Source organism: Pseudomicrostroma glucosiphilum (genome assembly GCF_003144135.1).
Source record: "Pseudomicrostroma glucosiphilum strain MCA 4718 unplaced genomic scaffold BCV69scaffold_14, whole genome shotgun sequence".
NCBI classification, from domain to species: domain Eukaryota; kingdom Fungi; phylum Basidiomycota; class Exobasidiomycetes; order Microstromatales; family Microstromataceae; genus Microstroma; species Microstroma glucosiphilum.
The window spans coordinates 136,629-151,364 of NW_020289926.1; the positions used below are offsets into that span (position 1 = coordinate 136,629).

Genomic DNA, 14,736 nt, shown 5'->3' on the forward strand with positions numbered 1-14,736 from the left:
CTGACCGCTGACCTCAGCTGGTTTGAGCATCACCCCACCATCTGCCATTCCGTTCTCCCCCTACCTGCGACCCAGGCCGGCGGTGCAGGGTGCAGGGTCAGAGTGAGATGAGATGAGATGAGGTCAGGGAGGCTCCGCGCCCGCACCCGCGCCCGCGCCCGCGCCCAGAGAACGGAAAGGGAGCGTGCTGTGGGCGTGATGTGAACGTGGCGTGGGCGTGGCGTGGCGTGTGGCGTTTGAGGCTGCGTGGCTGCGAGGAGACCGGAGCTCTGGGCCGTGCGTGTGGGTGTGGGTGTGCGTGTGTTGCTCTGATGGTCCCGCCGGGTAGAAGGGCTGGTCGTTCTCATCCCCCCTTGCACTTCTGCCTTCACAATCGTCCTACCGAGCTCTATCCCCCTCATCGTCCTCAGACTCGCGAGGTCTTCCTTGAGATTCTGGCTCTCTTGCGGTCAGCTGCTGCACACTTGCATCGTTCCAGCTGACAGCGGGTAAACCTATCGAATTGCTTGAGCTACTGACTTTGCAAGAGGATGGAATAGGGGCTACAAAGCAAGTCTCTCTTGACCAGCCTAGGCTTCAAAGGACACGCTCGCAATTGCTTGTCAGTCTTCGCCTTCGCATACTAGCTGCTTCATCCGAACTCGCCGACTTTCGCAGGCACACCAACCCTCCTCTAGGCACACGACACATGTCGGACGAAGCAGGACCCTCGCGGTTGCGCTCCTTGTCGCCCTCTCGCTCCTTTTCTGCAAAGCCCGTCCCTTCCTCGCCCGCACCAGCCTCGGGATACTTTGCCGTGGGCTCCCTATCGGCTGCCTTCTCAGGCCTGTGGGGCCGTTCGGATACAGGTACCGGGGAGAGCAGGTCAGGTTCGGCGCTGCAGCATGGTGCTTCTGGCTCACACCGGCAAGGAGGAGCCGAACCTTCGTCCAGTCATGAAGCTTCTGGAGGCTGGGGAACTGCATACCTCAGCAGAGCTTGGTACGGCGCTTCCACGAGCACTACTGTAGAGAGTGGCAGCAGGAGCAGGACAGTAAGCCACGATCCCAGTGGAAATTACGACGAACCCTCAGGCGGACCTCGGCGCAAGAGACGTTCTGCTATCCCTTTCGACATGTCACCTCAAAGAGGAGCTGGAGATAGTCGCCGGTCTGCAACGCCTCTGATGTCACCCGCGGCCTCGCCTGGCGGTCGTCGCGCTAGTACTCGAGGCTCGGTACGCCATGAACCGGGCGAATCTGCCATTGCAACTCTGACACGGCTGAAGGCCCAGACGTCCATGAGTAGTCTCCGGACAAGCAGTATGGATAACAGCTTCACCACTGTCAATAGTAGTATCAAGGGCAAATGGGGCGAAGAGGAAGATGACGAAGACGAGGACGAGGAGGAAGAGTCGCTGCGAGGAGAAGTAGGCGGCTCTACTTGGACGCTGGCTCCCAGTCTGAATACGCGGAGCCCAGATCCCGCACATGTGGAAGCCAGTATCAGGCCTGGGGCTCCGCCTCCTCGAGACTGGGGAGAAACGTTAGCGCGTACCGCTTTGCTGGACTCGTACGTGCAAAGCATCGTCTTCCAGTCCGGAATTGACAACGAGAGGCGGCCCATAGTCGTCCTATCGAGCCCAGCCCTACCCGACCCCAAGGAAGTCAACTACGATGACCTTCTCACGAGGATCATGGATCAGATGGAGCTCTTTGTGCAGAATGAATACACAGTCGTCTTCTTCGCTGGCGGCTCATCGCACCGCCCTCCGTGGGCATGGCTATGGTCGGCCTATCGTCGCCTCTCTCGACCCTTTCGCAAGAATTGCAGGAGACTCTTTATTTGCCACCCGACCTTCTTCACACGATCCCTCGTCAGAATCGTCTCCACTGGCTCGGCGGTCCTGTCGCCCAAATTTGCAAAGAAGATTACGCAGGTCAACTCTCTGAGCGAATTGGCAGAGAAGATCGATCTGACGCAGATTGACATACCTCCGGATGTGCTCAAGTGGAACATGCACTACGAGAAGGAAGTCAAGATCCCTGCTACCCTGATCGAGGAGAAGACCGGTTTCCTGGACGCCACCGGAGAGCTCGTGAGTACATCCAGCAAGCTTTTTGGCGTGCCGCTCGACGCTCTCATGGGCGAGAAGGGCGAGAAGGGTGGTATCCCACGAGTTGTCAAGGACTGTGTCGAAGAGCTACAACGTACAACTGCTGCCCCGCACGGCAGTGACAACGGCTCAGCCTCTCCTCCCATCTCCAATCTCGATACCGAAGGTCTCTTTCGCAAGTCGGGCTCGACTGCTCTGCTCCAAGCCGCGCAACAGGCGTACGATCGTGGCAGTCCCGTCTCACTCAAGCAGTACGACGACGCGCACATCCCTGCTGGTCTACTCAAGCTTTATTTCCGCAGTCTACCGGATCCCATCTTCTCGCTCTCTATGTATCCACTGATCCGCAAGTGTCCCCACGTCGAAGAAGGCGACGAGGACTCAGTGCGCGATGCGATCATCTACCTGCAAGACGTCATCCTCCCGGCCATCCTCCCTCAAAGCAAGCTCATCCTACTGTCCTACGTTCTCGAAGTGCTTCACAAGGTCTCGAGGCGGAGCGAGAGGAACAAGATGGACGCTACGAACCTGGCGACTGTGTGGGGGCCCAATCTTGTCAGGAGTAGTGACCCACTCAAGGATATGGCCATGTGCGCTGTAGCCGGAGCGCCGAAGATGAGCACCTCTATGCCCCATGCGGGCAGCACAGGGAAGCTAGCGGGCAGTGATCTGCCTCCAACGACGCTCGGTACGCTCCTGAAGCTATGTATCGATCGCTATTATGAGATCTTCGAGCTAGACTATCTCGATTATGAGCCACCCATGTATCACCCTGCTGAGCTCTTCGAAGAAGGCGGGCAAAACCACGATGATCCTTCAGCCCTCGGTCTCGGCTTCGGAGGAGCCATGAACAGCAGTACGCCCCCTTTGCTGCAGACACGTCAACTGATTCTCGGACAGCACGTGCGTCAGCCTTCCATTGGATCCACCTCGACATCGGCCACGGGGATGATGATGCTCAGCACTGCCACCACACCAGTGACGAGTTCCTTCCCCGGGTCACCATTGAGTCCTCGTCGACCTTCAGTGGCAGTGGCAGGAGCCGGAGGAGTCGCAGGCGGTATGAGCCCTTGGCCGAACTCTGCAGCATTCAGCACACCCATGTCCCCCTCGCGTCACTTCTCTGCAGCCGCAACTACAGGTTCCACTACGAGTGGCAATGTCCTAGCTGGTGCTGGGGCTAGCCCACTCCCGCGAAATTCACATAGGAGGATGCTCTCCACTTCATCTTCAACAACGGGCTCCTCTCCCGGAATGCCCCTCAGCACTTCTGTCGGTGCTTCCACTGCAGGTGGCAGTAGCAGTGCCAGTGGCAGCGTCGGCGTATCGAGACCCACTTCCTCCTCTGGACCTGCAGCTGGAAGCACAGCCGAGTCCTCTTCCTCGATGCACTCTTCCTCCACACAATCACAAAGTCAGCAGCAGCCCCACACAGGCAACTGCACCTCCTCCTCCACCTCTAGTATGAGTCCCGTCTCAGGGAGCGCTACAAGTCCTAGTATCGGGCTAGGTTTCGCCCTCGCACCATTGCACCACGCCCGTGGTCTAGGCAACCCAATGAGCGTGGGACGATCGGCTTCTGGATCACTCAAGCTCACACGGGCAAGGCTGGGGAGTGCCTCGGTCGGCCCTGCCGGCTCCGGCTCCGGCTCCGGCTCCGGTGCCTCTGGTGCTGGTTCTGGTGCTACAGGGGCGAATGGGGCAACGATGCTGGGCGTACCTGCCGGTGTGAGCGGGAGTGCCAGCGGGAACTTCGCCTCGCTTTCGACCTCGACCTCGAGCTCAACCTCCGCTTCAGCGATTACGACAGGTAAAGATGCCACCACGCCAGCAGGCCTAGCAGGCTCAGCAGGCTCAGCCGGTGTCGGCGGACTGGGCGGGCTTAACGGCCTGCCCAGTCAGGCTGGGACGACGAGCGGTGTAGCCCTCACGGGGGCTAGCGCGCTTGGTTTCTTCACTACCAGCGGACCTTCCCCTTTGCTGGGCGATGATGGTGACGAAGAAGACGTCGAGGAGGAGCAAGCAGGTCAGGGAGAGCAGAGAGGGGATGCACTCGCTCGAGATGATGATGAGGAGGAGGTGGTGGGGGTGGAGGAGAATGGTCTGGCAGATCAGAGCATCGAGGTGCACGACGAGGAGGAGGAGGAGGAGGAAGGCGGGGAAGAGGAGGATAGGTAGAGCGGCACAAGAGAGGGGGGGGAAGTCCTGATACGTTCCTGTAGCCACAAGTCATCGCAATCTCATCTAAGTCACGACATCAATGAGTGCAGCTGTTCACTATTCAGCAAAGTGCGCATGAGCAGCCAATGCAATGCAACACAGCACACAGCACAGCACTGTACGGGCACGGGCGGGAGGGAGGGAGCATCGCAGAGTCTCACCTCCACGCATCAGACTGAAGCAAGTCGACTCCTGCTTCAGGTTCAAATTCTGGATAAAAGATAATTGGATACAATACGACCTCGCCTCGCTTCGCTTCACTTCGCTTCGCTTCGCTCAAGCCAAAGTGACTCCCTTTTTTTAATAAAAGGTAAGGTGACATGACTCGCTCCCTCGCTCCCCTCCTTCCCTCCTTCCCTCCCTCGCTCGCTCCCTCACTCCTCTTCCTCCTCTTCTTCTTCTTCTTCTTCTTCTTCCTCGACAATGTTGCTCTTACAGGAAGGGGGTACAGAACCTCCTATGCGCGAGGTATTACCCGGAACTACAACCGCACCTCCAGCCGCACCTGCTCCACCAGCCACAGAGGTAGAGATAGAACCAGAACCAGAACCAGGACCAGAACCAGTAAGAGGAGGTGCCAATGCGGGAGTAGTAGTGCTAGTGCTAGTGCTGTTGGAAGGAAGGGCGTTGGTGGGGTGGGAGTCTTCCTTGCTCAGTCCAGTAGCCGATGCAGGAACTGAAGGAGAAGAAGAAGAAGAAGAAGAAGCAGCAGCAGGAGGAGGAGGCAGGCTAGTCTTCTCCTGCTCCTCCTCCTGTCCTGCTGCTCTTCCCAGAGTGGTTCCCAGTGCTTCTCCTGGTCCTACTTTTGGTACAGCACCACCCTCTCCCTCTCCCTCTGCCCTACTAGCATCCTCATCGTCCTCCCCCTCACAGACTGCGATCATCCTGGGACGGATGTCCCTCCCCAGTGGGGGTGGCTGGAAGACGTTGCGCACGCCAGCATAGCGCGAGGTATTGCTCAGGAGGGAGTTGGATGTGAGAGCTGGACCATAGCTCCCATTGGCGCTACCACTTGCACCTGCACCTGCAGTGCCAGTGCCTGTGCCAGTAAAGGAGGAAGGGAGAGGAGATCTGCGCCCCGAGGGAGCACCACTACCACCACCACCAGCAGCAGCAGTAGCGCCACTTGGAGGGGCAGACATGAATTGCTGCTGCTGCTGCTGCTGCTGCTGCTGGTGCTGTTGTCTTGCCGCACCAGGTCCAGAATCAACCCTTCGCATATCTCCACTGCCCGCAAAAGATCTTGTCCCCCACGATGATGGTGCTGATCCCATTCCCATTGGCATTCCCATGCCTCGAGGACCTCGGATAGGCGAGTCCATATTGCGTGAATTTCTCCAACCACCAGTAGCACCCATGCCTATGCCTGTAGAAGTAGCTTGGTGGCGCAGTCTAGTCGAGTCGAGCTGTCCCAATCCACCGCTGAATGTAGCCTCACCCTCTCCGTCGTCTTCGTCCTCCCAGTCGTCCTCGTCCTTGTCGGCAAAGACGTCTCTCAAGCCAGCTTTACGGCCTCCTCCGCCACCAGCACCGACACCGACACCGACGCCGCCGCTGCCGCCTGCTGAGGTGGGACCGGAGCGTGCGCCGGACCGATTGGAGGAAAGTTCCGAGCTAGACAGACCTGGATCGACAGGTCCTGCCCAGGAGGGAGGAGGACGACCCCAGCTTCGTTGCCATGTGCCTGTCCCAGCAAGGGGCAAATTCTGACCCTGTGGACGCGCTGCACTGTCCCTATCTTTGTCTCTGACTTCCAAAGATGGTGCCGAGGTGGGAGCAGCCATGGATGCAGTGAAGACGGCGCTGTTATTCCGGCTCAGAGAGGGGGAGCGAGCCCCGTGTGCATGGTGGAATAGTGCCGGATTGGCAGAAGGAGGCTTGTAGCTCTGTCTTGTCCTGTGAGCCAGGAAGATCGTAGGCGAAACGCGTCCATGCCCGTGGCCGTGGCTCGAATCGCCCTCTCGTCTCGAGTCCACAGAGGGTCTGCGAGGTGTCATGACACCTGGGGAGTGCAATCCACTGCCAAGGCCTTCGCCTTCATGGACATATTCGCGGTCCGCAGCGACTTCGATTAGGGAAGAGGGGCGGGAGTGATGCGTCTCGGATCCGCGGCGGTGAATGCTGCCTCGTTGCCTGCGAACAATCGTTCCACTGTCCACAGATCTCCTAGAAGCTCCTCTCCGCAAGCTGCCTTCGCCAATTCTATCAGCTAGAGGAGAGTACGGTCTTGCTACGCCAACTCCGCTGTGAGCCAATGCGGCAGGGTAGAAGTGAGAGGAAGAACCTTGCTGACGACGCAACATCATCGAATGGGCACTGCTGGATGATCCTCGTCTTGTACGCATGCCCGAGCCGCCCGCCAAAGGAGTGCGGTAGAGCGAGCTGTTGCTCGGGGCTCGACTGGGTCTTTCACCACCAGCACCGCCATACAGGGTCGCAGTAGGAGTAATACTTCCTGCACTCTGTCGACGATAGTAAGTCGGTCGTGCAAGATTGGACGTGTACGGCGAGGAGGCGTGCGGACCTTGACCAAGCAGGGACGTGCCAGGGCTGCTAGCGTCGTGCCCATGAGACTGAGGATGGCCATGTACACTAGGCGGTCGCGAAATAGACGGCCCTCTCGACATTTGATAAGTACGACTGGGTGCCGGACTTCTCTTACTTCCACGACGAGCTAGCGAGCCACTGGCAGGAAATTGTCCAGATCGACTCCTCATGCTAGGAGAGCGGGCAGCCCCGCCTGGAGCTACTGCATACGGACGCGCAGCCAGAGTTTCAGGTGAAAGATGAGAATGGACTGCCGCAACGCCCCCTTTCTTCTTGCGAGCCGCCACGGTAGTACCTGAGCTCGTCCCAGAGTTTCGCGCACTATTTGCGTCCTTGGCCTTTTCCTCTGTTCCTAGCCAGGTCCTGACAGTGGTCAGGAAAGAAGACTTGCCCCTCCCTTTGCCCTTCTTGGGATTGCTACTGATCGACTGCATCGAACTATCGGCAGTGTCCTGCGTATTTGACAGCTGATCAGCGCTCACGTTGCCTGCACCAGTGTGAGTGGATGAGAATGTATCTTGCGAATTGGAAGCGGGCAGTTGCTTGGACGAAGAAGGCGAGCCAGTGCGATTGGTGTTTGCACTTGGTGATCGACTTGGGCTCTGTTCCCTGCGACCTGACTTTGACGAGTTCGGCGTCGAGGATTGACCCCTCTCCATTGTAGAGTCTCGCACTCGAGTCAGACCACGATCTCCCACTCCGCTGTCTCTGGAGGTCAGATCTTCACTCGAGATGTCGAATGGAGCATTACCCAGGGGCTCACGAGCACTCTTTGTCTTCTTGGCACCACTGCTGGCTCTGCGACTGAACAAGCCAAGACCTGTGCTCAACGCAGGACCTCTCCCTTTCTCGTAACCAGAGACCAGCGGAGGTAGAGGCGGCTCCGGCTCATCGCTCGCAGCTGATTCTTTCCTAGCACCGCTAGTCAGAGCATTGGTCAGCTTGAGACCAATCGAGCTTGCTCGTTGTCTTCCGCCAGAGGATCGTCGATTGCTTGGTGAGCTCATGACCTCTCCACCCGGGTCTGCTTTACCACGAGGACTAGCGCCGTTGTTTGCATCGGGTATAGCGCTGCTTGATCGAGCCTTGATGGCTGGACGCGAGGGTGAAGGCGACGTCAACAAAGTCGTGATGGCCGAAGGAGGTGGAGACTGTGCACGCCTCGGCTGACTGCCTGGCTCTCTGATAGGCTCTGCAGACGTCGTTCCGGAGGCCTCACTTGTCGAGAGCAGAGTTGCGCCATACTCCTGCCCACCAGCGCCAGCTGAGATCTGTCGGCGCCGGAAGGACTCCTGAGCAGAGGGTGGTAGCCCTTCGATTCCAAAAGCGCCATTGCCGAGCAATGGTGAGCTTCCAGATGGAGCAGTGTCAGTGGGAGGCACGAGATCATCGTGAGATCGTGACCGCACATTGTGTTTGTCTGGGACCGCTGGTGGACGGAGTTCGGACGTTTGGTGGCTCATCGAGGCGAAACCGGTTGCCAACGCTGGGGCTGGGCTCTGTTTGGGTGAGGACACCGCGCTCGTGGGCATCATCGGTGAGAAGCCACCGACTGGGAACAGGGACTTCTCCACAGCTTTCCTCTCCTCTGCCTTTCGTCGCAAGAGCCACCACATTGCTGCACTGGCATCGCAGGCGTCGGTCAAGATGCTATGCACAATTTGCCCCACATCCATGCCTAGATTGCTGACTTGATGAAGAAGCTCTTGCTCTAGCGGACTCGAAAATAGAGCCGGCTGACTAGCTTCCAGTAGCGACAGGTAATCGATGGGCCGAGTCTGATCCAGATGGGGTGGATGGTGGTCAGACAGACCTGCAGAGGACACGGAGCGCCTTTTTGTGCGCGACGGCGTACGGTGGATCCTAGACGGGCTTGTCGAATCTCCAGGATAGACATGGGAGGCGGACAGCAAGGCGTCTTGTGACCGTCGTCCTTCGGTACCTGGCGGATATGATGCACTACGATCTTCATCCCCAGCAGCGTGAATGGAATCTGCACTACCAGTGCGTCCTGGAGACTCGTGGTGCGTGGGTAGGTTACCTGTACCTCCGCCACCCTTGACAGTCTTGGCGACACTTTGTCTGCTCAGTCCACCCTCACTACCACTCGACCCGTTTCGCCTGATCGTAGACTGTGATTCGTTGCGATGTTGCATTCCAATTGGCCGGTGTGAAGAGTAGTCTCTGCGTCCTACTGTCTCCCTGCCGACCCGATCCGCCTCTTCTTGCAGGAGAGTTCCCTCCGCCGCTGCGCCTTCGTGACCGTCTGACCGCGAGCCGGAGCCAGATCGCACCGAGTCTTCGATGCTGGTAGGAGCAGTGACTCCGGATACACCTGAGCGATGATCGCTTGTATCGCTACTGTCACTTAAGGGATTGTCTCCGTCCACCAGTGACGAAGACGAGGCAGAAGCAGTCTTGGCCATTGGAATTGTCAAAGATACCCCCGGTGTAGCTGCTTCTGCCTGCGAACGTTGCGACTCTGGCAAATCTTGCCGGCCTGTGGGCAGCGATGGCGCTGTACTTCGAGGAGATACCGGACGCGAAGAGGCGATGTACACCACGCTGGTTTTGTCTTCTCGAGGCTGAGACTGACCTTCACTCCGAGTATTTTCTTCCACAGTCTGCATCGACCCGGTCGCAATGATCTTGGTGAACCAGGGATGGCCAAGTATAGCCCTGATGGACAGTCTCTCAGTAGGCTCCTTTCGCAGAATGCTTGAGACCAAGTTTCGAGCCTCTTCCGATAGTGTATCGGGCAGCTCGAAATCTCCTTGAAGTATCTTCATCTTCATGGCGTTTTCATCGTCGTCGTCAAAGGGAAGAGAGCCGCAGAGGAGCGCATAGAGGATGATGCCGAGCGACCAGATGTCCACTTCTTGTCCAGTGTACTTCTTGCCCGCCAGCATCTCTGGCGCAGCATACCCCGTGGTCCCACAGAACGTCTCCATCAATCTCCTTCCCTCGTACTCTCTCGTGAAGCCGAAGTCTCCCAGCTTGACATTACACCTCTCGTCCAGTAGCACGTTCTCCAGCTTGAGATCCCTATGTACAATTCCCCTCCCGTGGACGTAAGATACGGCGAGGCAGAGCTGACCAAAGACACGTCGAGCTTCAGATTCAGAGAGAGTGCCGCGTTCTACTAGGTAGTCGTACAGCTCTCCACCAGAACACAGCTCGGAGATCATCCAGATGTTTGATTCGGTCGCCAATACCTCGTACAACTTCATGACGTGAGCGTGGTGAAGACGTCGATGGTGGTGAATCTCTCTGGTGAGAGAGGCAGAATGGGCCTTGGGAATCTGTTTGATTGCCACGCGTGTACCTGTGAGACGATGAGTACCCAGTCGGACCTTGCCGAAGGTACCTTGGCCAATGGTCCGGCCGAGGGTGTAGTTGCCGATGGCTTTGAGACGGGTGGATCCGAGCTCTTTACCTAGCTCATTGTAGGCAGAGGCTAGTGCAGCCTTTTGATTGATCGTCTGCGTTGGATAGCGTCCGACTTCCGAGGGACCGCCGCCGCCGCCGCCAGAAGGACCTCCTCCTGCTCCTCCTTCTGCCCCTGATCGACTAGTAGAGGCCATGGCAGGCTGGGCGTAGGACAAGGAGGAAGGACCTGCGACTGCTCCTCGCGGATCACGCTGAGAATGAGCGCTGCGATCCATCTGCCCGTGCTAGGTCACTAATCTTCTATCTACTTAAGAGTCGCTGGGATCAAGAAGGCGTCGATGTCCTCTTGCTTGGGAGTGAGCCTACCATTGGAAGAACAAAGGCGAGTCTGGAAGCGGGCAGCGCGAGAGGGGGTGGACAAGACGCGATGGCTTTCGTAGCGACGGTGATGAGGTAGGTGGTAAGTGGTAGCTGATGATGGGTAGCGAAGGCGAGGGTGTAGGCGAGGGTGTAGGCACTACCAGTACCTGCGTGTCTGGGAGTGTGATACAAATAGTAACAGTAAGAATCCGCGGACGAGGTTCCATTGGAGCGGAGCAAAGGCGGGCGGGCGGGCGGGCGGCTGGCTGGGTTGCTTGCCTGGTGGCTGTTGCTGCTGCTGCTGCTGCTGCTGCTGCTTGTGGCTCCTGGCCTGCCTCCTGTGTCTGTCCGCCTGCCTTGCTGCACCCGCACGAGAGCGGGGCGGGGTAAGACCTGCGTCTGCGCCAGGGAGAGATTGGGGAGAAGGGGTGCGCCAATCCGCGTGTGGCCCTCTCCGCGTGCGGGGCAACCGCCAAGCTCCTCACCGCCTTCGAACCCGTGGCTACGATCCTTCGAGACCTCCCTTCGCGGTCGTCAAGGAGAAGAAGGGCTGAGACCGAGGACCATTTCACTGAGATGGACGACGAGAGCAATGCAGGCAGGGCTCCAATCTGTCCTGGTCGGCAAGACGCTGTGAGAGAGTGGGCAGACGACCTACCCACCTGGCTTGGTAGTCATCGCCAAGACCCACACGCCGGGGATCTACAGACCGAATCCAGTCACCCAAGGATCTTGGCACGACGGCTGTGAGACACAAAGATAGACATTAGGATGGGTACTTTGTCGAAACAGATGAGTAAATGCAGCCGGGGGAGGCGAGGTGAAGCAGCAGCAGTACAGCAGCAGCTCCGACAGAGATGCTGGTTCCCTTGAGATCTATGCCCTCTCTTATACCGCGGTTTCGTCGACTCAGCACTTGCATCCTCCCTCTTCCGATGTGTTCTGGCCTGTGGGTGCTGACACATCGATCACTGTAAAGGGGCCACGGCAAGGTGAGAGTCAGCATCGCTTTCAGAGCCCAACAGCTTCTTCTCAGGGGCATTCCACTCACTCTTGTTGCTCTGCTCTCCCTCTCCAGCCTTGTCCATGCCTGGCAGCGCCTGTGCAATCTTCTTGAACAGCGTCTTGACATTGTGACCCGCCTTGGCAGACGTCTCGATGAACATGACGTTGAAGTCGGCTGCCTTTGCTTCTGCCTCCTCCGTTGTCACTTGCCTGAAAAGGTGGGAGGGTGCAGGAGCCATCAGCGGCCGTCGCTCTGCGTGGCTCTCCAAGCAACGTCCCTCGCACTCACCTCTTGTCGCCCAGATCCGTCTTGTTCCCCACTAGCACAATGATCACATCCGAACCCCTCTCTGCCCTCACATCGTCTACCCATTTCGAAGTATTCTGGAAGCTGGCCCGGTCTGTAAGCGGGTGGGCGATCAAGGACGGTACATCGTCAGCTTACGTCTACCTTTGCTCGCTAAGGGCTGTCTGACCATTTCGAATACTTACTTGTGACATCGTAGACCACCACTGCTACGCTCGAATCACGGATGTACGAAGGAATCAGGGAGCGGAAGCGTTCCTGAACAGCAGCAACATGGAGGCAAGTAAGTCAATGTAGGTTCGCAGCCGAGCCAAGATCGCTCCTCTAGACGTCAAGCTAATCCTACTCACCTGTCCAGCAGTATCCCACAGTTGCAGTCTGACTGTCCTGTCCTCCAGATACATCGTCTTTGAGAGGAAGTCGATGCCGATGGTAGCCTGATATGTCGAGTCAAAGGTATCATACATGAAGCGGGTGATCAGGGACGTCTTGCCTACGGATTGCTCTCCCAGAAAGACGAGCTGTGGTAGGGGAGAGAAGCGAGGAAGTGCAAGTGTAGGGAGCATGGTCAGAAAGGGTCACTGTAAGGATGCAGAGCCTTTACCAGATTCCGAAGGCTTACCTTGAATTTACGCAGGGGCTGCCCGAACTCTGCTGATGTTGGTGTGGTCATCTTGTACCTTTTGCTGAGAGGTGGAGATTCGGGACAAGGTGATTGATGGCCAAGGTGCTCTTTCTATGCCGGTTCAAGACCAGCGATTGCGATTGCCGAGAATGGGACTGATGATGAGTCCTGGAAGGCAGTGCGATATGATGGCCGTTGCCAAAGGCGAATGAACGAACCCAAAGCTGATTGCTGGCTGATTGCTTGGCTGACAGGGTATGCGGCTCGCCTTATGACGACTTTGTGTGATGTGTGTATGCGAGAGCGTAAGTGGGGGTATGGTAGGGGTAATGCTTCAGTAGGGCAGTGGTAGTGGATCAGACGATGAATGGATATTATCTGTCCCTGCCTCTCAGGCGACGTTGGGTGTTCGTTGGGTGTCGGACTTTGACTTTGCTCGCGGGCCGCATTGGACAAGGCGGCGGCGGCCACGGCGGCGGGCGGCAGAGGCGCCACGCCCAGCCGAGCCGAGCGAATCTCTCGTCTCTCGTTTCCGGCAGTCAGGCAAGCAAACTCCCTTCGCCTGGCAGCGCGGGTCGAATAGACTCAATTTCATACGTCGTGGTTGCACTGGATAAGAAGATAGTCTAGTTGATGACTTTTTCTTCAAAAGCGCTGCATGTCATCGGAAGTACCGCATCAGAAGTCTTCACCTCCTCTCGAGGCCACTCTTCGCCTGCCGTGCCTAGATGGCGGGTCTATCACCCCGGCAGGGCCTTGACCGTATCCTTCAACAGCATGATACAATCGTCGAAGCATTTTCTTTCGATCCGCAGCAGCTCAGAATTAGTCTTATCGATATTTCTGCCCTCGAGACAGGCGCTGAAGATGTCCGCGCCTGTAAGATACTTTCCTTGCGACTTCACTTTTGTCAACGCTTGTTGCACATCTCCTACGGTAATGTGGCGAAGCAAGTCCTTGTCGAGAGCGGAGAAGAGCTTCTCATGAGCGTCTTGTATGGTCTGCCGCAGTCCATGCGTGAGAGTCTTCCATCTTGGGTCTGCGGCTGCACAGTATTCATCTAGAAACTGGCGGACGCATGCAGTCGATGCAGAGACGGTCACTGAATATTCACAAAGAGCCGCTAGCGAGGCTACCTACCTTGTCCCATCCCCTGTGGTCTGACACAAGGAAGACCTTTCTGACCCGGTTCGTCAATGCTTCTTCCAGAGATGCTCGAAGCCTCTCGTGCAAGCCATAGATGTGAGCGGTCTGCAAACAAGTTTGCAAAGCCAGATCGAAAGGTGGAGGAGAAAAGGGTCATGTCAGATCTTGCACATACAATCAGGAGGTATAGCCCACTTACTTGCCAGAGCTGCAAGTACACTAGACTTTCCAAGTCATCAATGTAGGGAACTCCATACACACTCGCGCATGGAAATGAGTCTTGAATGGCAGCGAGACCAGATGGGATGGCTGCCAAGATTGGTCCAGCATTGTCGCCGTGTACGACATCGGAGGGCTCATCAAATGTCCTGACGGCGGTGCCAGAACTTCTTGCCGCACTTCTAGCAGGGCTATGGCAGGTAGGGCGAAGGGGCCGGTTCCTAGCTTGCGTATCGTATGAAGTTTTGTCGACTGTCTCTCTGGCATCCTGCGCTCCCGAGTGTCCTGGCGGGCTCACTCCCCTTCGCATATTGCCAAATTCTATGACAAGGTGACTATTCACGTCGTTCAAGCGAAAGCGAGGCCCTGCCTCTGCACGAGCGAGCAGCTGCTCTGCGAGCTGCAGATGCAGATCAACAAGACGACGTGGTTCGATATTCAGCTCGTTTTCATCTCCAATCTGCTGTCCAGTGACCAGAGGGATCAATATGCAAGGTAATGGGAGGGTGGAGGCTGGTACCCTCGTCGGATTGCCCCGAATTGTAACCTGGAAATCATCGGGTACGCTTGCCGTGTCAATGCACACATGGAACAGCGGCGAATTGACCCTCTGTAAAGTGCTCATCTCCTGTGACCTCAGATGATCAGAGAGGGAGAAGGTCTTGATCAGCAGCACTTTGTAGTCTGCTGCAGAAGTGCTAGGCCCTGCCTGGCTCTCTCCTGATATGTCAGTAGCATTGTCTTGTGCCATGCTTTGAGCGCTGTAGTGAGATCTTGTGTGTTACAGTAGATGAGCGTTGAGACGGGAAGATTGGAAGATTT

The 14,736-nt window shown here is 57.2% G+C and overlaps 4 protein-coding genes across 4 annotated transcripts; 1 reads left to right on the forward strand and 3 right to left on the reverse strand.

Annotated features, from left to right (window-relative positions):
- Positions 1-1,543: 1,543 nt before the first annotated feature.
- On the forward strand, positions 1,544-2,830 carry BCV69DRAFT_239260 (RhoGAP-domain-containing protein; the record flags this gene model as incomplete). The annotated part of the gene is made up of 2 exons (XM_025489976.1): positions 1,544-2,189; positions 2,229-2,830. Coding segments are annotated over 2 exons (1,248 nt in total), but the record flags the coding sequence as incomplete, so codon positions are not given.
- Positions 2,831-9,226: 6,396 nt separating this feature from the next.
- On the reverse strand, positions 9,227-10,446 carry BCV69DRAFT_288281 (Pkinase-domain-containing protein; the record flags this gene model as incomplete). Its single annotated transcript, XM_025493614.1, has 3 exons — positions 9,227-9,362; positions 9,521-10,364; positions 10,434-10,446. The coding sequence occupies 3 exons, from the start codon at positions 10,444-10,446 to the stop codon at positions 9,227-9,229; spliced, it is 993 nt and encodes a 330-aa protein (XP_025345908.1).
- Positions 10,447-11,348: 902 nt separating this feature from the next.
- On the reverse strand, positions 11,349-12,854 carry BCV69DRAFT_284732 (putative YPT6-GTP-binding protein of the rab family). The gene is made up of 6 exons (XM_025493153.1): positions 12,547-12,854; positions 12,275-12,445; positions 12,110-12,182; positions 11,907-12,018; positions 11,664-11,827; positions 11,349-11,583 (listed from the first exon to the last, which is right to left on the reverse strand). The coding sequence occupies exons 1-6, from the start codon at positions 12,595-12,597 to the stop codon at positions 11,522-11,524; spliced, it is 633 nt and encodes a 210-aa protein (XP_025345909.1). The 5' UTR covers positions 12,598-12,854; the 3' UTR covers positions 11,349-11,521.
- Positions 12,855-13,148: 294 nt separating this feature from the next.
- BCV69DRAFT_284733 (hypothetical protein) lies at positions 13,149-14,736 on the reverse strand. The gene is made up of 3 exons (XM_025493154.1): positions 13,895-14,736; positions 13,690-13,800; positions 13,149-13,616 (listed from the first exon to the last, which is right to left on the reverse strand). Exons 1-3 carry the CDS (start codon positions 14,663-14,665, stop codon positions 13,290-13,292), a joined length of 1,209 nt encoding a protein of 402 aa, XP_025345910.1. The 5' UTR covers positions 14,666-14,736; the 3' UTR covers positions 13,149-13,289.